Genomic DNA, 23,661 nt, shown 5'->3' on the forward strand with positions numbered 1-23,661 from the left:
GATTTTTCCCTTCAGAGAAATTAAATACTTAAATATTTCTTGTTGATTAATGATGGTCAGGTCATCTAAAAACATGAATCCCAAGTTTACTTTTTTATGCGAAGAATTAAACACTATTCATTGTAATTTAAATACACAGTAGGAAAAAAGGAATGAAGGCGCATGATATATATATCTGAATTTCAAACTCTACGGAAAAATAATTAATTTGCTGCCAGTGTATAGGAGACCTGCAACTAGTAGACTAATTATAAACGAAAGCAGTTAATTCAAGCACAACAAAAATGAGGTCACTCTTTTGGCTATATGGTCATAGTCCGCATCAACTAAATTAATGCTTGACGTTAACCAGTGAGTTCGCAGCGCGGTCTGGTTGAGAAAGCCAGTTTTCAGCGGGCATATAGCAAAGGTATTCGTCTCACTAACAACATTCAATATGTTATAACAATACAAAAATATCTGACGTTCTGACAAGATACAATAATGCCACTGACATATGCTGACAACAGTCCTATTAATAATGTTGATTTATGGTATAAACAGTGGCGAAGGGTGATAGTCTCAACAGGGTAGGCCTAATGTTATAATAATAACAAAATATTAACTGATTACTTACATCATCGTGAAGAAAATTAATTCCAAGTGTCAGTTTTTCTTCTCATCCAATATGCCTATTACTTTCTTCTTGAAAGCCGTATCCGTGGCTGATATCCTTAATAGTTCATTTCTATAAACAGAGCATTAAAGATAACAGAATAAGTCTGTCGTTATTCATTGTATCCTTCCGAAATTCTTTCTCTTCAGACCACCCATTCTTCTCTCACATGGTCCTGTAGTAACTGAAATACTTAAGCGTACATGTAACAAGCGAACACACTCTGTGTACACTTCTTCCAAGCCGTTTGATTTGATGTATTGAAGTAAATTAACAGGTATAAGACATTTATTTTCATCGAAGTAGATTATTGCCAATTCATTCCGTGGCTTATTAACGTCGAAAACAATACAGTTTAAAAAGATTCTCTATTTTCTTCCTAAGAAAATCGCTCTTGTAATCCTGAAAATGTTTACAAATAAAGTAGTTCTTCAGATTTCAAAGGGAACAAATCACGAAAACTCGTTTCAAACTGATGTGCAAGTGTATGCAAATTTCATAGAACAGTACTTTCAAGCTTTGCTCTTCGTTATCGCCAAACTGCAACGAACTAATATGTTGCATTACTTCTTTGTAGTATAGCGTGACATCAGAAGTACATTTCCTTTTGCAAAATATGAAATGGATTTTCAGTAGTCATAAATATTTTACTACAGAAACACAAGAAGACAAATTTATATGAATTTAAGCGTAATTGTAGATAACTGGCAGCACTTATTGGATCCACATATAAATTATCATCATAAAATTCGAGTGTGTGATTCATAGCTGTTTTTAATTAGCCGTAATGAGATTTAATTCTTTCAATTACGGACGATTGGGTAGGAAGGTGGCAACTATGTTCTCTCAATAGTTCAGTTTTCTTTGTTGACCTTTAAGAAATGGATGGTTCACAGTAAAGTTACAAATAAACGTTTTGTGTTTTTCCACCGTGTGTGCGTAATACCAAGTTCAACCTATGGGCGTAACAATGTACAAACAATGCATACTTGCATTCGCATAATACTGCACACCTTCTTTTGAAGTACCCTTTGCAGACACACCATCGTACGTTTCTACATAAGTTTTTGTCTGCATTGAGTTCTATCGGAACAATGATTTCTGACATTCCTTGTGCACATGTCACGTCACACATTGAAGAATCTTACGAATCTCTTTTTATACTTAACCGTGCAGACAATACCGCACTATCACACGTATCTGCACTTTACAAGAAACATGTGCTGTTTCGTCTACTTGTACCGAAACAAACTCTGCTCCTAAAATTTAATCTTTAATTATATTGTTTAAAACATATATCACCAATTCAATCAAGTATTCCCCTTCAAAAACAGAATCAGGCTTTAAATGCTTTCTCATACGTTGCTCTTTTTATGTGATAACTCCAAATAATTTATCATACCAATGAATGCAAAATTCTCTTACCGTCTGTCATTCTATCTTTAATAATAGCGTTGGTCTTTGTTCCTTAATAACACATTAATTTTCAAAAGAGCATTGACATAGAGGATTCTTTAATAGGAATACTATTAAATTCATATTCTGCAGCCACTCTGGCATTTTCTCTTGTTTACTTTAGCAAACATACGAAAAAAATGTCACAATATCTCGAAAACTCCTCCACTCAACTCTAATGAAGACAACGAATGTCATTTCGTACGGGTTTGTGCCAACGTAACACAAAAAGGGGGATTACTTTGCGATAATAGGTATACCGCCTTTACAGTTGCTTGTTCCAGCTTTTGCGTTGGATTGCAGTCCGCAAAATTAAGCGTTAATTTTAGGTGATGTTGGCGGGGAAAAAAGGGTCACAGCAGCAACGAGGTTATTTGTTCCCGTGTCGAAATTTTGTAGTTTCAATGTCATAGCTCTCCTGTGTAATAATACTATCACCTTCTCAGGACGTCAATGGTGTTTTCAAGTATTGCTTTTGGTGTTTGCAGGACGTTGAATTGCGATGGAGCAGTGTTGGTGACAACTCCACAACTAGTGGCTATAGAAGATGTCAGAAAGGAAGTGACCTTTTGTAAGAAGACTGGAATTCCTATTCTAGGCATAATCGAAAACATGAGCGGTTACGTTTGTCCAAATTGTTCAGTAAGTTTCTCTTATTCTTCGTATCATTTATACGTACTGAACGATGTGTACTGTTTCTACTATTCAAGATTAGTCAATGTACTTGTGTTACCAGCCCCGAATGCCGGCTAAAAGAATGACCTCCGCCCAAGACAGTCCTCCTTACTAGTATTTTCTAAATCAGTGGTTTCGAACCTTGTTTATCTGGCGTCCCCTTCGCAGGGGCGAATCCATGACGGACTTCTGGCGGGGGGGGGGGGAGAGTTATAATACGGCTACTTACAGCTACTTTTAAGAGCTCCAAACACTGGGATGGGTTTTATTTATATATATATAAAATAAGAAAGTTTCCCCTTCTGGGGAAGCGATCGCTCCGATCGCCCTCCCCTGGATTCGCCACTGCCCCTTCATGAACCATATGTACTACTTCACACCTTTCTCCGTGCCGCTCATTGATCTGAGCCGTTTTGTGAATTCAGATGCACCATTGAATTCTCAAAATTTCAATAGTACTGTGTAATACCCCACAAAAATGTACAGTACTGCTATATTGTATTATAACTAAAAAGCTATTACAAACATAATTAATTAGACTATTCAAATCATTCAATACTATTGTGTAATACCCCACAAAAATGTATAGTACTGCTATATTGTATTATAACAAAAAAGCTATTACAAACATAATTAATTAGACTATTCAAATCATTGTTAAAATCAAATTACTTTAAATTTCATTAATTCAGCCTCATAAAACTTTCGACTCTAAATGTACATTGTCAAACAAAATATGTGTAAAATCATTACAGACATTTCCGTCATTGTGTAAATTAGCCAATAAACAAAAGACTAGTGTTCCTTTCACCACTATAACACATTCTTTTAAATTACTCAAACCTTCTGGTTAAATAATCTCGAACGTTAGTGCCCTTCTTTAATAAAACTATTTAGAACACGTTTCAAGTTGGTACTCGTGAAACAACAATCAAGTGTGCAACAAGAAATAAAAAAAATAAAATAAATAAATAAAAATAATAATAAAAAAACACCCAGACAAAGGCTGACTCCAGACGACCATCCCAAACCCTGAAACGCCAAAAGTTCAGTGCAACAACAACAACAACAAAAAAAAATAAAAAATAAAAAATCGAAGCCATCATTCAATAATTATCATCAAACCACCTCAAAATTTCATTCATCGCCTCTAGCAGATTTGACAAAATAAAAATCCAGTCGTCAACTCACTTGGTTTCTGCAATTGCCAATCAAAAAGTTAAAAATCAAAAAATCCATTCATCATTCTTCACAACTGCAATATCATCAAAAAGCAAAAATAACTAGACAAGTGCTAATTTTATCCTTTTAATTGAATCCGTTCTCTCCCTATTTTACCTTCTATCTTATCGAGTCTATCAATTTAAAATAGTTAAGTTTCATTTATGTATTAAAGTATAACCTTCCATTATAACAGTTGCATATAAGTTGTCATTTCGTATCCCCATCAGTATCCCTTTGTTTAAAATTTTACGATAATTTAATAATTATAAACTAACATATAAGCTATTAAATTTGACAACTCGCATCTACACACTACTAACAATTCTCACCAGTTTATATTTATTTCCGGCAAAACTTGAGCATATCATTGTAGTGCAGTATTATTTTATATATATATATGTTTTATTGTTAACTAGATGTAATCACTTCACGCTGTCGTGAATTAATGCAGAACCTGGATAAAAACATTAAGTTCCCCTCATTGCCTAGGATCCATTCAGACCCTGGATAAGAAGAGAGGAAGATGAATGCCTATTCAGGTGCCCGAGTATTTATCGTCGGATGTTACGTAAGCCCGACACAGAACAAAGAAGTAATGTGAGTTGCATACATGCAAGGCGTTCTACAGTGGGCTGAAATTCCAAAAAGCTGGTCAAAATATGAAAACGTTGTTATGTTTGAATGATATTATGAATATGTAGGAGTGTTCAAAGTCGCTGATAACGAGTATGAGGTCAAAAGTATAAAAACTCAAAATGATGGATCAAATATGGCGGGCAGAATTTTTAAAAATTCCCATCTAGGCTGAAAACCAGTTTCATCATATTTTTCAGGTCACTAATAACGATTATGAGGTCAAAAATCTAAAATTCAACATGGCGGGCAAAATGTTTTAACACTTTTCCGAATAGGCTGAAATCTAGTTTCATCATATTTTTGAGGTCACTGATAACGATTATAAAGTCAGAACTTCGACACGCAAATGGTTATGAAGTAAACTGCAATATAGCAAAATAACATATATATTTATTATTACTAGGGTTAGGATCTTGATGATTTTGCATCTTTTTTCTGGATTAGTATAAACATTGCTCGTTGTGTTATAAATCCTGTTTTATTAAAAAGAAGTAATTTAAGAAAAACTTGTTTGTGCATTTTTTTGCCCATTTCTATGTATAAGTGCATTTTTTAAAGTTTTTGGGCATTTTACGTGCATATTTAGTATTTATTCTTACTTTTAACCGCATAATTCTCATTTTTCTTATAAAAACAATAAATTGAAGCAGAATGCTTCCGCCTACACGATTCTAGTTCGAAGATTCGTTGGAGCAGGCGTGGCCAATGTCCGCAGACTGCAGTTTCTGGCGATTAGTCACATGAAGCCAAGGAGCGAGAGTTCAGTGACCTTGGCATTCTGTTTTGGTGAGCTGTTGATAGACGACTAATTCTGCAGTTTAACTGGTTAAAATGCCGAAGATAAAAGAGAATAGTGCTTCCAAGCTTAAACGATTTATGAGTGAATTTGGAGCTGAAAAAGTATTTACAACAGATGTAAGTGTTCTGTACTGCAAGGTGTGTGATACGGCAGTTTCAGCCGAAAGAAAATTTACCGTTGAACAGCATGTTTCAAGGGACAAACACACACGGGGACTTAAGTTACGTGCGAAACGAGAGGCAAACGCCGCGCAACAACTTCTCCCGCAGTGTGGTACATCCAAAAATCATTCTGTTTTTTTCGATGATTTGTGTGAAGCTGACATTCCGTTGAACAAAGTGGACAACATGACATTGCGTGCCTTTTTGGAAAAATACACTTCTCGATTCTTCGACATTAAAGAAGAATTACGTGAACAAACTTTACGAGAAAACAATGCAGTGCATTAGACAAGAAATGGCTGGAAAGAAAATATGGGTGTCCATGGATGAAACTTGTGATTCAAAGGGACGAAATGTAGTGAATGTTGTTGGAGTGATGCATGAGGGTGGGCCGGGTAAAACATTTCTTTTGAATTGCGAAGTTTTGGAAAAGGTCAATTATTTCACGATCAGTAAGTTATTTGATAAATCAATGCATCTCTTATGGCCTAATGGCGTCCTTCACGAAAACGTGCTGCTCTTTGTAACCGATTCTGCACCGTAGGCCTATATGGTAAAAGCAGCGAACTAACTTCAGGCGCTATATTCGAAAATGATTCACACTACGTGCCTCGCGCATGGTTGCCACAGAGTGGTTGAAGAGATACGTATGCAGTTTCCTGATGTTGATAAACTAATAGGAAGTGTAAAGAAAGTGTTCAGCAAGGCCTGACCACGTATAGCTGCTTTTAAGTCGGAGCATCCTGAACTCCCTCTACCACCTAGCCCCGTTCTTACCAGGTGGAGAACGTGGCTAGAAACTTGTAAATACTATTGCCAAAACTTCGAAGCTGTGAAGAAAACGATAGACTCTTTCGACGACTCCGAAATTTCCGCGATTCGAACTGCACAAGAGATACTGAATCCTGAATCCTAAATCCTCAATCCTGAAATTCAAGGTAAGCTTGTGCAAATTCAATCTAATTTTGGATTTCTACCAGGTGTGATTACTTCTTTAGAGAAATCTGGAGAAAAGTTGACTTCAATTGACTCAATCAAAAATACAGCAAGTGCATTAGAAAGTGTTCCTGGGGTAGTAAGACTTGTATTGTCAAGAAAAATGACAGATGTATCGAAAAAAACTCAGGTTACCATGTTTTGTGCGATAGTGGACATTCTTTCAGGCAGAAAATTTGTACTGCCCAAATTAGAAAGTGATCTAGGAATTAGTGATATGGTCTATTTCGAATATGCTACGGTGGTTTCTGTAGAAACTGAAAGAACCTTTTCAATGTACAAATCGTTATTTGCAGACAACCGCCATGCATTCCAGTTCGAAAACCAACCTTCAATTTTTTTGTTTGTTTGTTTGTTTGTTTGTTTATTGCAACTGAGTGTTAGGTGCAACTTTTGAGAAAAACACAACAGAGTAAAACCACACACACACACACACACACATATATATATATATATATATATATATATATATATATATAGGTAATGCACTAATAAATAGTAACGGATGATTCTCTGTGAAAGCATTTTTTTTAAATTATAGTGCATTTTTTTAGATTTTTAGTGCATAATTGCATTTTTTATTTTACATTTTCCCCACATTTATAGTGCAATAAAATCCTAACCCTAATTATTACTATAGTTTCAATTTACTAATAATTGTTAAAAATTGATGTTCTTGACGTCTGTTGGGAAACACGAGCATTAATTTTGCAAGGGCACCTATGGGCAGCTGTTTTCTTTTTAATTCCGTTAGCTGATAGTAACGCATGTCCTAAAATCAATAGATAGAACTATTATGTGGAATTCATAACTGGTTTTCTGCATTTATGTACTTTTTTCTTACTTTTTTGTTTTGTTTTTCATTAACTTTAATGATAATTTGTGATAACGTCAATAATTTGTGATAACGTCAATTCTTTTTGCAGCTTCCATTCTGAAAATTAAAAAAAAAAAGTTTAAAATTAACGAAGTTATGATTTTAAATCAAAGTGTTTTTTATTTCACGTTCACTACATCCACACCGGTCAAACGGTACTTTTCAAATGACTGCCTGCTGCACAGGTATAACAAAGGGAGATATGTTTTAACGAAATTTGATACTTTCAATCATTCTACTATACAACCCAAGACCAAAAATTCTCAAATCGAAAATTATTCTTTGACTTTTGACCAGCATTTTGGGATTTCAGCCCACTGTGCGTGTTCGTAAAAATAATATTTTGACCTCTTGGACCCCTCTCCCCGAGCCGAAAATCGAAAACCCAGCTTCGTATACGATTAGATGTACTAAAGATTTATGTTTTTTCCAATTTGGTGGCTTCTTTCTATCCATAAACATACATTATTTTATATGTACGAGGGAGGATCAGAATCACATTATTTTATATGTACGAGGGAGGATCAGAATCACATTATTTTATATGTACGAGGGAGGATCAGAATCACATTATTTTATATGTACGAGGGAGGATGAGAAACTAAGGTTACAAGGCCGGTATTTGTGGAGTTCCGTCTATTATAGGGGAATGAGGAGTGTGGGGTGGTAATTTTAATACATGGAGTTGGCAACTGTGCAAAATTTCAGCCATCCACTACGGCGCTAGTTGTATGTAAAGACAAATGACCGACTCGTTTGGGAAACTGGTCTCACGAAGAAGCGAAGAAGTCATCTGTGTTATTCGATTTCTGTGGGTTAAACATGCAACCGCAACTGAAATTCACCGGCAGCTGGTAGAGGAAACAGCCAGGACTTCTAACCGAGATTGTCATTTTCCTTCACGACAACGCGCGCCCTCATACAGCCCAGAAGACCACCACGCTTTTGAAGCATGAGAGTTTCGCTGGGACATCATCGACTACCCTCTCTACAGCCCGGACCTCGCTCCAAGCGACTTTCGCCTGTTTCCGCACTTGAAGCCCTAGGAAGCCGTCGCTTCGCTTCAGATGAGGAGGTGAACACTTCGTGACAACGTGACTAAACACGCAAGAACAGGATTTGTACCAGGAGGAAATCTTCAAACTCAATTCCACGATGCGACACGTGCCTTAACCGATATGGATTCTTTATCGAAAAATGTATGTAATATCTGTTGGCTGTATTGGTTGTATAAAATAATATATACATGTTTCACTGCAGGCTTTCTGATCACCCTCGTAAATATAGATGGTACATTTCTGATCACAAGAACCTAGACACCCTTCCAAAATCCAAGTCCAAAAAGTTGAACTTAGATCTTTACGTTCATCCGATCTCAGTACAAGTAAAATCTATTTTCCTTCCACTCTGTTACAGAGTAAGGCGTATTCTCTAATAGAAATAGACCATCTGCACATTGCTTCCAAGTAAATATTCAAGTGGCACGTAGAAAACTATAATAAAAGATGACAAGAAAGAAAACAAAATGTCAAAAACTGGCATTAATCCAGAAAATAACTCACTTATCGTATATAATATAATTTAAGTTCTGTAATGTAAACATTTGGTTTCCTGAGAGTTATATGGTCTGTGTCAGTGATCGCCAAACTTACGAAGCTTCTGAGCTACCGTACCATTACTAAATCCTACTGTGAGCTACCGTACCATTACTAAATCCTACTGTGAGCTACCGTACCATTACTAAATCCTACTGTGAGCTACCGTACCATTACTAAATCCTACTGTGAGCTACCGTACCATTACTAAATCCTACTGTGAGCTACCGTACCATTACTAAATCCTACTGTGAGCTACCGTACCATTACTAAATCCTACTGTGAGCTACCGTACTATTACTAAATCCTACTGTAAGCTACCGTACCATTTCTAAATCCTACTGTGAGCTACCGTACCATTTCTAAATCTTACTGTGAGGTACCGTATCATTACTATATCCTGCTGTGAGCCACCGTACCATTTCTAAATCCTACTGTGAGCTATCGTACCATTACTAAATCCTACTGTGAGCTACCGTACCATTACTAAATCCTACTGTGAGCTACCGTACCATTACTAAATCCTACTGTGAACTACCGTACCATTTCTAAATCCTACTGTGAGCTACCGTACCATTTCTAAATCCTGTTTTGAACTACCGTACTATTTCTAAATCCTACTGTAAACTACCAACCAAAAGAACTACTAACTTTAAAAAAAAATCATACATTTGCTTATTGCCTATAAACTTACATTCCTAGTAAATGTGAAACCAAAGTATCCAAGTTAGCAAACGTCTAATATACACACGAAAAACATAACGTTTAGCAAATGTCTAATATACACACGAAAAACAACGTTTAGCAAATGTCTAATATACACACGAAAAACATAATGTTTAGCAAGTGTTTAATATACCCACGAAAAACATAACATGCTCAACCCCACGTGTATACAATCAACTGTGAGATGAGGCTGACAATGGTAGTTGTGCAGGAGAAACAAGCAGTTGTTGTAAGCGTCCGCTCAGTAAAGGAATCAAGGTTAGCCAATCGGTGTGTCAACGCGATCTACTGAAAATGTCCCCACGAGCTACTAGTAGCTCGCGATCGACGGTTTGGCGATCACTGGTCTATGTGGTGTGAGTAACAGCACCGACTTCAAGAATAATAGAATGTATGGCTATTTAGGGAGCAGTCTAATAGTGTAGTGGTTAATTCATCGGCCGGTAAGTCGGAGATCTGGATTCGTGTTCCAGCCCAGTTGTGTATTTTTTTCCCACTTTTTGCTTATACATTGTTAGTAGGTGTAGGTTGATTGCTTGACTGGTAGTAATAGAGACCTTCCACACAAAACAAACAGGGCAAAAAACATGTGACGTATCGAGAAAGGATGCATTCCTTCCGAATTTATTGATACAAACTGTGAATTGATGTTTTTTTTCTGTAAATTATTATTATTATTATTACTTTAACTTTTGTTTTTGTTTTTAGGAATGCACAAACATATTTTCCACTGGTGGAGGCGAGTCATTAGCCAATTACGTAGAAGTTCCGTTCCTTGGACGCATTCCGATCGATCCTCGTCTTGGGCAGTGTGGAGATACAGGAAAAAGCTGTCTGGAAGTGTTCCCGGATTCCCCTGTGGCCAAGGAATTCCAGGGACTAGTCGAGAAACTCGTTAATCGAAATCAACAGCAAGAAGACACTATGTCTAGCTCAGTGTTCTGAAAAAGAAAATGTGAAAAGTTAAGTTGCCATTCTGCTGTATTTTGTAAGCTAACGGTAACTGCGGGCACAATATTGGTCGACGTCATGTTTCTTGGTAAATTGGGATTTAAAAGTTTTGAAACCAACAATTGCGTTAAATATTACTTGTCATTAGTGCCGTGCCGTGGAAAATCAGCGCCCGGGGCGAAACTATACGACGGCGCCCCCATACATATATTCCAAGTAATTTTTCCTTTCTTTTGCCCCCTTTTCTCCCGATTTTTTCGCCCCTCACGGCACGACCCTGCTTGTCATCATCATATTTTCTAATTTTAGAAAATACCGCAAGAATTAAATAATTATAATTAAATTTTATAACAAACGTTGGTAGTACTTAAGATGTGTTATAATATAAAAGCAGGGTAAGTTTACAAGTAAACTTGAGCGCCCGGTTCGCAATTTGCCGGTAGAGGTACCGAAGTTTCGGCGCAACTCAATTAGACAGAGAAATTCAACTTTAGTTTACATATTACATATATAGGCCTAAAGAGAGACTTCACTTAACTTAGGATAGTCTGTATTCTAAGGCTTACGCTAAAAAGATTGCTGCCGACGCCACTGACAGAACCTGGTAATCTAGGGTAAATATTCCGAATATGAAGTCAGTTATCGATAATTCGTTTCGTTTTCGATATATATGCTATTAAAGACAAAATGAATGTAATATGGTCCCCTTTCCCTTTACGGGAAAAGAATGGCTGCCGAAAGTGAGTGTTCTTGCAAAATTCGAAAATAATTAAGTAGTATCATAATCATAAGTAACCTAGAAAAAGAGCAGTGTTTAGGTAGCTATGTACGGCAGTGGCGTAGCTAGAGAAGCATCATGGAGGGAGATAATAATTGCCATGTAGAAGCATGTACGCCATAAGGCCGGCCAGAGCCCTACATGGGCTCTCATGACACGCAATCGTAGGAGAGACAAATAATAAAAAATATTACATTCTTTTCAGTTTTCTTCAGTTATATGTTGTTGAAAAACTAATGAAATCAGCTAAGAAATAGAAAGAAGTACTAAAGTCCCCGGTGCATGGAGGATAATCCACGCTCAGCTGGGTAAAGTATAATGGCTTTACACAATTGCCTCATGATGCGGATCAATACCTGAAAACTTTAGTGCTCCCTCCGGCAATAGAACCAAGGACCACGCACACCGAAGTCGCGTGCGTTATTCAGCTAAGCTAAGCAGAAAGCTTGAATATCCAATTTCTTTATTGTTGCTCTCAATTCGCAACGCGGATAGTAAATTTTCGAGCATATCCTTACAAGAAAGAGCTGAAAAGATGAAGAGCACAGTATATAACTAATTTATTGAAATCTTATGTACGGTTAAAGATAGAGGTTCTGAGAAATAATTGTCTTGAACATAACCGTAGCCCGCCCTCTCTCTTCCTTCCTATCAATCCGCCACCTTTTATCCACAGAAGTAACAAGGTAGGTTGGAAGAGAGTATTAAGCGGGAATCTTGCTTCTTTAGCTCTCTAGGGGTATGTCAAAGTAATAAACAAGTAAAAAAAAAAAAGAAAAAAAGAAGCCAAGATTCATAGATTATGGGAGGAATGCCTCCCCCTTCGTCGCTTCTCCAGCCTATCAAGGAAAAATGTATAAACATAAACTAAGGTCGACAAAAGAGTATCAGTTTAAATAAAAACCTGAAATTGCCCTGGAATATCTCTTTATTAACTAGTTAAAATATCTGTACCATGAGGTTACTCGCTCTGTAACCGCAAGTTCTCCTAAAGGCAGAGACCTCCACTATTAGGCCTGCTGTCTCCTAACAAGTTCCTCTAATTTCTCTAAAGAACCTTAAATTATTATTATGGACTCGAACAGGAACTCAAGCCTCACTCCAGCCTTCGTGAATTCCCGAGCCCTTAAAATCATCCGAGAACCTCATTAAAATTCTCATCCCGGCAAGCACCGAAAAGGTAACTGCCCAAGTCATTCTCTCAGACAGAACCAGTGCCAGCATTAAAATCAAAAGAGAAACCCTCATTTCGGGCTACTCTGGCCTATGTCCCTAAAAAAAAAATAATGATCTAGCTATTGTTTACGAAGTCGCAGGCTTCATCACTTAGAAACCTGCTCAAAACTATCAGGAGCAGCTCATTCCGCCCGCTCCGTCCAAAAATTCTTAAAGTAAAAAAAAAGAACTTTATTCACCTATGTCTGGACATAGAGACAACCCTCTTACCGGAACAAGAGAGTCCCCGAAGAAGATCTTATAAGAAGTGAATCCTGGAAGAAGGGGTGGGTTGACTTATATAGTCTCAAGCCTCTCGCCAAGTGGTCAGCTTTCCACACAATTTCCCCCTTCTTCCCTGTAAAAAAAAAAAAAAAAAAAAAAAAAACGAAAAATAGAAAGTGAAGCTTCCCACGGCGTATAGGGGAGTCAAGTCCAGAGCTCATTTTGTAACTTTCTAAAACTGCTAAAATAAAAAAAAAATGTTAGAGGCATAACAAGAATTCATTTACACAAGATTCTTAACATTTTAAAATATATAAAAACAAAGCAAAAAATTAGCACTATATACATAAGTACCTTGGCCAAGGATTTTTCATACCACTAAAACAATACTAAAATTATATTAAATACTAATTTAATTACAAAAATATTTACAAATGAAACAGCTATGCACCAAAGGTGCTATAGCATAGCCTACCTCCTTAAAAAAAAAAAGGAAAAAAAAAAGAAAATTCTCTGTATTATAGTCCAAAGTCTTTGAATTCATTCTCAATTGTTCATTATTTTAAATAATTTCCTTTTCACTGTCTTATTAACAGAAAAAAATGTATATCAAAATAATAAAACACACGAACTAATTCACTCATAAACTCAATAATTGTTCAAAGTCTGGTTCAGTTCTATATTTCACAAAAATTCATATCTTAATTTCAATACACACTTACACTTAGATAATTGTTCCTACTGAACACAGTCACTAACACCACTGTAGAGTCCTTGTAGTAGAGATTTTCCCGGAGTCAAAATTTCAGTTTCCTTCTAGCCGGAGAATCAGTTATAGGGACATCTTCAACGTCAATGTCACGTCCTGGAGTTAGTGGAAGAAAATCTTCGTCGAAACAGAGGCAAAGAACATCGTCGTTCCCTGCTTCGTGGTCGTGTGAGGGAACTCGACCGGGGGTCGAACCAGTTCCCTCAGGTTCCGGAGTCGGAGCCGTATCTTTTACAGTTTGCAGCAGCCTAATCTCCTGCAGCGAACATGTCGACGGGTCTATTTTTTGGATCTTATGGTCGGGGTTATTTTCATCTGATCGTTTTAATCTTCGCTTATTGTTCTTGTTAGAGTCCACATTGAACAGGAGTATAAGTTCTATAGGATTAGCAGGATCCGGTCTAGCTGCGCAAAATACATGTCTAACAGACTTTTTCGGTTTCTTAAAATAATTCTTCTTCTCCATATTTAGTCTGAACTCGGAGAAGAATCCTCAGGGTTTATCTCGGTCAGGCGTAAAAGCAAATATGTCCAGTTTTCAAAGTTCACAATTCTTATATCACTTTTTTTTGAGAAAAAAAAATGTGGAAAAGGGGGGAACAACAACAAAATCAAAGAAGGCACTGTACAACGAATGACCACCCAACATTAGAAAGTTTTTTCTTTTTTTTAAAAAAAAGAAACTATTTCCCGCTCTTTCCTATTCAAGCTTAGTTACTAATGACAATTGACGGCAAAGTAAAGTAGTGAACAAAGAAAGAAGTATTTTGACGCCAATAACGAATTTTAGATGTGGAAAGTTTGTTTTCTCAATCCCTATATATACTTTTGTTCCGGGACTTTCAAGCGCGTGTGTCCCTCACAACTATTGTTAACCTTTTTCCTCGGCACATGGTAGTCTTCTTTCTGTTCAGGAAGATGTCTTGCAAAGGCCGGGGGCTCATAAAACTTCTTAAAGAAGTCACAATTGACCCTTATTTCCTTGTTGTCAAAGACATTCCTGACTAAATAAGTGTTTTCTGCAAGCTTCGACTTTATTACGTAAGGACCATCGTATTTGGGTAAGAACGACTTCGTAACAGATTTCGCTAGGCAAGAAAGCCTGACTGATTTCACCCACACCTTTTGTCCGATTCTGAAGGGGTTAGGCAAGCGCGACCTATCATAAAACCTTTTCTGAGTGGCGTGTCTCTTCTTTTGAATTTCATTTGCACGCTCAAAAGCCCGTTTAACCCTAGACTTAATTTCCCACGCATAGCGGGGGTACGAATCCTCGCTCTGTTCTTCACTTTCAACTGGAGACAAAAGTGGGTCCAAGGGAGAAGATACACTGCGACCATAATGCAATTCAAAAGGAGTATATTGAGTGGCCGCACATGTTCTCGAGTTTAGAGCAAACTCAATAAATCTCAAATCTTTCGCCCATTGGTCATGCTCTTCATTATACATGGCCAACATCATCTTGCAATCCTTAACAACTTTTTCAGATTTATTCCCCTTTGGCCTGTATAGAGAAATCTTAATGCTCTTCGACCCTAATATGCGTAAAGTTTCCGTCCACAATTTCCCAGAAAAGCTTTGATGGTTGTCACTGATGATCTTTCGGTACACACCGTGTCTGCAAAAAATTCCACCAAGCACGACGAAACCGCTTTTGCTGTAATCTTCCTTAATGGAAATAAATTCACATATCGGGTGAAGCTGTCAATAACAATAAGGCAATATGAGAAATCTCCGTTCTTAGAGCGAGTCACGGGTCCAAATGTATCTACATAGGCTGTACGGCCGGCCACACACTCCAGTGTACTGGACATTAAACCAAATTTTCGTTTGCCATAGTCCTTGTACTTAGCGCATACCACGCAACTTTTACAAAACTGCATAATATCCCTATGCATTCCCAGCCAAAAATATCGTTTTCTAATTCGAGAAAACGTCTCCCTGGGATGAGGGTGTCCGGAAAATTCAGCGTTGTGGGCTCTATCACAAACTATGGCTCGCAGTGAAGCGGGGACCCACACACACTGAAACTCAATTTCATCAAAAAGCATCTTCCTAATTAAAATTCCCTCGTCCGATATAAAAGTTCCCTTAGACCAGTTTTTAAATTTCTTCATCTGCTTCTTGGGAATAGCATTTCTTTCACCTCTAATAAAAGACAGCAATCTTTTTAGAAAAACATCCTTTTCCTGATGCTCGGCTAATCTCGCAGGAACAATAATGTCCTCGTAATTGAGAGAATCGTTTCTTTCTTCGTCGTCCCCTTCTACCTCCACTATAAGACAGAAAGGTAAGACAGAAAGCATTTCTCTCTTCTCCTTGGGACTAACTTCTATGTGCCTAGGAAGCGTCCTCATACTATCCCTCTTTCTTTCTCTGAGTTTCCTCTTAACCTCCTTAATATCTTTACTAACTTGCTTGTCGATGATAAAAATCTCCTCACTCTGGAGATCTTCTGCATCAACAAGCCGTCCATCTTCACCTAACACTTTTAAGAAACCAGCGTCGGTCTCACTTTGAAGTGGCAAGAGCTCATTAGAAATTTCTGAACCTTCAAAATCTTCTGGTTCGGTAAAACCGTCTTCGATGCGGCTTAAATAGTCGACATAGTGTTTGGCGCCTTTTACAAATTTGAGCACCACCGGAAATCTAGAAATTCGAGTAACCCACCTAGTAATCATAGGAGGGGCCTTCGTCGTTTTTAGAAGCGAAAGAAGCGATCGATGATCTGTATGGACAACTACCATCGGACTGTGCATAATATAAAGTTCGTGACGCTCTAAACCAAGAAGTATTCCAAGTAGTTCACGATGAGACGTGCTGTACTTCATTTGTACTTCATTGAATTTGCGTGACCCAAATGATACAACACAAAGTTTTCCATTTTCATCCTTCTGTGCCAAAACATAACCGGCGGCAGTCCCGCTCGAATCGACGAACAGATGAAAAACTTCATTAATTCGGGGCAATAAAAGCTTCCTATTTTGCGCAATCTCCCTTTTTAATGCATTTAGTGCGTCTTCATGCTTAGCTTCCCATTTGAATACACTGTTTCGCTTTAAAAGATCGGTCAACGGGCTTACTATTTTTGCCATGTTCGGTATCTGAAATCTAAGATACTGGCAAAACCCAAGAATTGACTGCAGTTTCTTAACATTCTTAGGTCTCTGTAGCTGTTCGGCCATTTTAATTTTCTCATCAGTACATGATATTCTTCCGTGACAAACACGGTAGCCAAGAAACTGAATTTCTTCCGTAAACAGTTTCGTCTTAGATGGACTAAACGTTAAGTTTGCCCTCTTAAATCTTTTTAAAACCTCCGAGAAGAGTTCTAATAACTCCTCCTTATCATTCGAACCCAGGATTACATCATCATAATATGTTACGACCTTCGTATAATACAGTTCCTTAAGAACATCTTGCATCAATCGGTTCAAACTAAACGGGAGGGAGCTTAACCCGTAAAATCCTCGAAGAAAGTGGTAAGTCCCGAAATGAGTCAAAAAGGTTGTGTATTTTTGACTGTTTTGTGCTATAGGAAGCTGAGCGAATGCATAGCTGAGATCCGTAGATATCCAGTACTTTTTATCACCTAAATAAGAAAGAGCCTCCATCATCCCCGGAATTCCCATCGTAACCCTTTCCGTTGCTCTGTTCAAGGATCTGGAGTCCATTATTAATTTAAAAGTTCCATTTTTCTTCTTGTGAAGAATGGGATTGCTAACCCATCGAGAGTTATTACATTTCTTAATGATTCCCTTTGCCTCCATGTCATCAAGTAGTTCCTTCATAATCTTCTTCTTCTCCTCCGAAAGAGGGCGTAACCTTGCACTAAAGGGGCGGGTATCCTTCAACACAATTTCGTGTTCCAACAAATCAGTTAGACCGGGGTCCTCTGAAAAAACTTCTTTGTTATCATAAAGAACTTCCTTCAAACGCTCAAAAAGATCTGGCTCCAAATCTACGCTCTTAAGCATTTCAGCTATTTGATCAATCTCCGGTTCTAAGGCAGCGACTTCCGAGCATTTTTGAACGTTCTCAGCCTTAGGAATGTCAAATAAACAAATAGAATCCTCACCGCTACTGATTGACCATCCGGATTCCGAAATATGAAGAGCGATTTTTGCATTAGACAAAAAATCTCGGCCAGTTATGAGGGGTCTTGTACACGAGGCGAGGACGTGAAACTTTTGTCTCACCCTGTACTTGCAGAAATTAACATATACAATAACGTAGCCTTCTGTTTCCGTCGTTCCAGAGGCAAGAGCTATCTTTAAAGGTTTTCTCTTTAATTTAACGCCTTTATTTATCCATTTATTTGCTATCTCCCGTGATACTACACAGATAGAGCTTCCTGAATCCAAAAACGTTAGATATTCATCCCCTAGGATCTTACATCTTAAAAGAGGCTCTCTTAATTGTGCTTCCCCCCCTCTGCAGGCGAGGAGAGAGTCCGTCCGTTTTTTTGCATTTTCTTGAAAAATTGTCTTTTTCCATTTCCTGGTCTGGGGCGACCTGTTTGTTCGTTTCTTTCTCCTTCCCCCTCTTTTCCCCGTGAGGACCTAAAATGAGCTGTCTGGGTAGCTTCCCTCCCCCTGCTTTTTATGACTTTCTTCTTGGCCGAGGGACTCGACCCAGTAACTATGTTTTGACTATGGTTAGTAGTTACAAGGCTTTTCTTGCTTGCTTGTATCAAGCCTACTGAAACTGGAGGCAACCAGTTTTTCTTTTCCTCTTCTCTGGGAAACACAAAGGGTGTTAGGAAATTTTCGTCTTCAAATTTCCATGCACGTTCCCTCAGAAAAAGCGAAATACCTGTTTTTGATAGTAGATCAAAACCTGCAATAACCGGCAATGCCAGACTTTCCAAAACGTAAAAGGTGTGGACAAACCGCTTGTTCTTGATGCAAAACGGGATTGTAATCTTTCCGACGCAAGTAGCCCTTCCGCTTGCTAATTCCACTGTTAAGTTATCCTTCCGTAATTTGGCCCCCTGTTGAATCCACTTAAAAGCAGTATTTTCATCTACCAAACTAATAAAGCTGCCACTGTCCAGGTACATGAAGGTCTTATATCGCTGTACGTAACCATACAAAAACGGTTCCCGGTTTCTTTGGTTTAGAGGGGTGACTTTCCTAACAGAAGCTGAAACCTTCTTCTCGTCTCTTCGTTCTCTCTGTGCTTTAAAACATTGTTTACGACGGTGACCATAGTTACCACATGAAAAGCATTGAATCTGCTTCTTCTCCTCCCCCTTTCCTTCCTTGTTTACTTCCTTCTTACCGGAAGCGCTTATTTCAGAAGTCCGGCGAACGAACCCAGGGTCCAGAGCTTTTAACGTAACTGGTGGTATTCCATTTTCGTTTTCCTTTGCTTTTTCAAACCCAGTAAGCGCTGCGACTGAATGCTTAATTGACTTGCTTTCCTGAATGTTATACTTCTGGGTGTATGTGAATTCAGACAATAGAAGGGACTGAATCCAAGGATTCCCGTTCTAATTCCTTCAACGTATCAAAGCTCTTTTCGAAAAGAAACTTCTTGTAACTCGGATGTGCCTTCTCAACAATTTTCGCCACTTGTTGTTTCTCAGGCAAAGGATCTTTTACACGAGAGAACAAAACGGCCATCTCTCTGATAAAGAATGACAGAGTTTCGTCTGGTGATTGGACCCTAGAGTTAATTAACGACTCTATTTCTGATTCATAGGTGAAACTAAAGAATTCTTGCAATAAACTATCTTTAAAATTACTAAAATTGTCAAACGGCTTTTTGAAATTATACCAGTGATGCGCATTATCTGTCAAAACTCTGGGAATAACGAACTCGAGTAAATCATCCAAACTAAGATTCTTTTGTTTCGCATACTCAGTTATCCCGTCTAAAAACTCAAAAGGTAACTCCCCTTTCTTACCAGAAAACGTGGGAGGTGCCAGTTTAAGCTCCGGCAGATCTAAATTGCGCCGACATCTGCATTCGGAGGCGCTCTCATCGCTTCCACGTGAGCTGTTAACTTTCAGCCTCCTAATAGCTTCTAACAATTTTTCTGTACTAGTATTCTCGTCTCCTTCCAAGCCTAACTCGGAGCTTAAGGCGCTTAGATCAATCTGACTCGCCATTTTCTGCCCTCTTGTTCTACCTGACCTTAAAATCATAGGCTAAAGAAAACAACCAAATATCAATTAATCGAAGGACACTAAAACCCACAAACAAGAAACGAAAGAAGAAAATATATCTTTAAATCTTAATTACAACTGCGAGGTTATAATCCTGGACGAGCCCACACTTCTATGCTATTCCTTAGCCCGCCCTCTCTCTTCCTTCCTATCAATCCGCCACCTTTTATCCACAGAAGTAACAAGGTAGGTTGGAAGAGAGTATTAAGCGGGAATCTTGCTTCTTTAGCTCTCTAGGGGTATGTCAAAGTAATAAACAAGTAAAAAAAAAAGAAAAAAAGAAGCCAAGATTCATAGATTATGGGAGGAATGCCTCCCCCTTCGTCGCTTCTCCAGCCTATCAAGGAAAAATTTATAAACATAAACTAAGGTCGACAAAAGAGTATCAGTTTAAATAAAAACCTGAAATTGCCCTGGAATATCTCTTTATTAACTAGTTAAAATATCTGTACCATGAGGTTACTCGCTCTGTAACCGCAAGTTCTCCTAAAGGCAGAGACCTCCACTATTAGGCCTGCTGTCTCCTAACAAGTTCCTCTAATTTCTCTAAAGAACCTTAAATTATTATTATGGACTCGAACAGGAACTCAAGCCTCACTCCAGCCTTCGTGAATTCCCGAGCCCTTAAAATCATCCGAGAACCTCATTAAAATTCTCATCCCGGCAAGCACCGAAAAGGTAACTGCCCAAGTCATTCTCTCAGACAGAACCAGTGCCAGCATTAAAATCAAAAGAGAAACCCTCATTTCGGGCTACTCTGGCCTATGTCCCTAAAAAAAAAATAATGATCTAGCTATTGTTTACGAAGTCGCAGGCTTCATCACTTAGAAACCTGCTCAAAACTATCAGGAGCAGCTCATTCCGCCCGCTCCGTCCAAAAATTCTTAAAGTAAAAAAAAAGAACTTTATTCACCTATGTCTGGACATAGAGACAACCCTCTTACCGGAACAAGAGAGTCCCCGAAGAAGATCTTATAAGAAGTGAATCCTGGAAGAAGGGGTGGGTTGACTTATATAGTCTCAAGCCTCTCGCCAAGTGGTCAGCTTTCCACACAATTTCCCCCTTCTTCCCTGTAAAAAAAAAAAAAAAAAAAAAAAAAACGAAAAATAGAAAGTGAAGCTTCCCACGGCGTATAGGGGAGTCAAGTCCAGAGCTCATTTTGTAACTTTCTAAAACTGCTAAAATAAAAAAAAAAATGTTAGAGGCATAACAAGAATTCATTTACACAAGATTCTTAACATTTTAAAATATATAAAAACAAAGCAAAAAATTAGCACTATATACATAAGTACCTTGGCCAAGGATTTTTCATACCACTAAAACAATACTAAAATTATATTAAATACTAATTTAATTACAAAAATATTTACAAATGAAACAGCTATGCACCAAAGGTGCTATAGCATTATTATTATTATTATTATTATTATTATTATTATTATTATTATTATTATTATTATTATTATTATAAAAAGGAACTGTGTGTATATAAATTATAAGAACTGTACATCAAGGTTTACGTAAAGGGAACACTTATGTTGCGGGTCTGAATATCGATTATGTATACAGAGTGGGAAAATGCAACACTGGATCAAGATTCGAACCCAGGTTTCCGGCTTACCGTGCTGATGCGTTACTATTACGTTACCCATTCCACTTCCTAAGGAACAGCAATACATTCGTCCACTTTTGATAAATTCAAGTGGGAGATGTGTTCTGTGATGTAAACACTGGGTTGTCCAAGCACAACAGGAGTAACGATACACTGCATGTGATTTGAATGGTTGAGCACCAACGTCAAGTGTAATAGAATGTATCGCTATTGAGGGAGTGGACTGGGTAGCATAATGGGTAATGCATCGGCACGGTAGACCGGAATCCTATGTTTGAATCTGGTCTATATAATCGTGTATTTTTTACTCTTCTTATATCATTAAGTTTGCATCTATAAAGGAACTGGTATGATGGAAAATCGGTTATTTCTTCAATTTATTAAATGTACATAATATGTTTTAAATTCTGTGTAGCATAGTATTAACATGAAATGTGATAATTTCGGAAGTGTTTGATGAAGTGAATTTCTAAACCAAACTAAAGCCGTAAGATGGAATTTAAAGTAAATGTTCCGAGTTCTAGGCACGAAAAGCTGCAGAAATAGTAATATTCTTTCAGTGGTAGAGGAATTTTGTACATCCGTTTCGATTGATTTGTAATCGGAAAGTCCTAGGTTTGAAGCTCGGAACATATCCTGATTGAAGATTTTCGTAAGTATATGTTTGATCCTGCTATACGAATGCTGGGAGTGTATCTTAACTCTTTGAAGCATGGTGGTACTTATATTATACCACCATTTTAGATAACGTTTTAGAAGCAGCGTGCCAGAGTGAAATATATATATATAGGCAGCATTGAGAAATTTCTTCCCCGTTAATTTTGGCTGAAATCTTGGTAATAAGTGAATAGCTCTCATTAATCATATCTTCTATTTTGCTAAGTTACCATCTATAGGATGGCTTGGGAACTCTGTATAAGCCAGAAATGGTGTGGGAGACCCGGGTTCGACTCCCGGCGGGAGGTCGTGCGATTCGGATCCCCCGTTAAACTGTAAATCCACGTCTCATGCAGTCTCGCTACTGAAAGGGACTGTAAACTCAAATTCAATCTAATCCAAATGTAATCCAGGGAAGAACTGGTGAAAAGCTTATTACCATTTTTAACTCACTTCCCCAAACCATGTTCCTTTAAATTCTCTTCAATATATGATGATCTACGGCAGCCCTTAGACTAGTTATTCTTTCCTGGAGATAACGGAGAGGAAACCGTATATTTCAAAAATTTTTGAGAGGTTGAGCTCCTGCGATCCTGGTACTTCTTCCGATATGTGGGGCATCATCAAATAAGTGGTGTACGATTTAGGAGCAGTTAAGCTTGTCCCGTTGGTTCCAGCTTGATACAACACACTACATTAAACATGGTAAATTGCCTTGTAAAGTGGATGATGATATTATTGTAAATTAAGCATGATTTTTTTTTTCCTTTGTGTAAGTAGAGTGTAATAAACTTTGGGTAAGATGTATTTTGTTAGCGAACATTTCGTTTTTGTATGTTGTACTTCTAGAATTTAAGTGGAATAAAAACGTGAAGCTCACAAGAAATATATTGATCGCTGTCTGATGAGTTGTTTTCAAAGGTGCAGCAGTTGGAAACAATATTTGTATAATATTGGGATATTTGTTAATATTATAAGCAATAAATAAAATTATTTTTAAAGAAAATCATAGGTAATATTAATAATTATATTCTTCCTTTACCGCATGTGTATAGATATCTGCATCCTTTCCACTGTCTACGGATATCAGCCCTAAAGATCTTACGTGATAATAGTAGGTATTCTGCCATCATTGGGAAGCCAGTTGCCATAAACTGAGAAGCTACCATACACCATAGCCCTCAGCTACCTATCTATCTTCATGTAGCAATTTTCTGTTTTAATAACGGCCGTCTTTTTCCTTCCACTATACCTTCTAGCACGTCTCTCATGATACAGTACCTTCTGAGCCAATCGCCTAGGAAATTTCTCACCCTTCTTTTTAATTACATCTAAAATTGTTATTTGCTACTCTGCTATTGCTTAAACTTCAATTTTTTTTTTCGTTCGACCCAGTTAACTCGATTCTCTACACCCACATTTACAAAGTTTTTCCTCGCTTTTGAGACTGGTTCACCTTTCTGTTCCATCAGAACAACTCT

The 23,661-nt window shown here is 37.7% G+C and overlaps 1 protein-coding gene across 2 annotated transcripts in view; it reads left to right on the forward strand.

The window, feature by feature from the left end:
• Nubp2 (NUBP iron-sulfur cluster assembly factor 2) overlaps positions 1–23,186 on the forward strand; it is a 54,047-nt gene extending 30,861 nt beyond the window's left edge. For both annotated transcript variants that reach the window (XM_081732283.1, XM_081732284.1), the window contains exons 6-7: positions 2,599–2,752; positions 10,508–23,186. In XM_081732283.1, the coding sequence (XP_081588409.1) occupies positions 2,599–2,752; positions 10,508–10,744 (391 nt within the window). In that variant the 3' untranslated portion in view covers positions 10,745–23,186. The remainder of the gene's footprint in view (positions 1–2,598; positions 2,753–10,507) is intronic.
• The last annotated feature ends 475 nt before the right edge of the window (positions 23,187–23,661 follow it).

This window comes from Thermobia domestica, chromosome 11 (genome assembly GCF_964235325.1).
Source record: "Thermobia domestica chromosome 11, izTheDome1.hap1.1, whole genome shotgun sequence".
In the NCBI taxonomy this organism is placed as follows: domain Eukaryota; kingdom Metazoa; phylum Arthropoda; class Insecta; order Zygentoma; family Lepismatidae; genus Thermobia; species Thermobia domestica.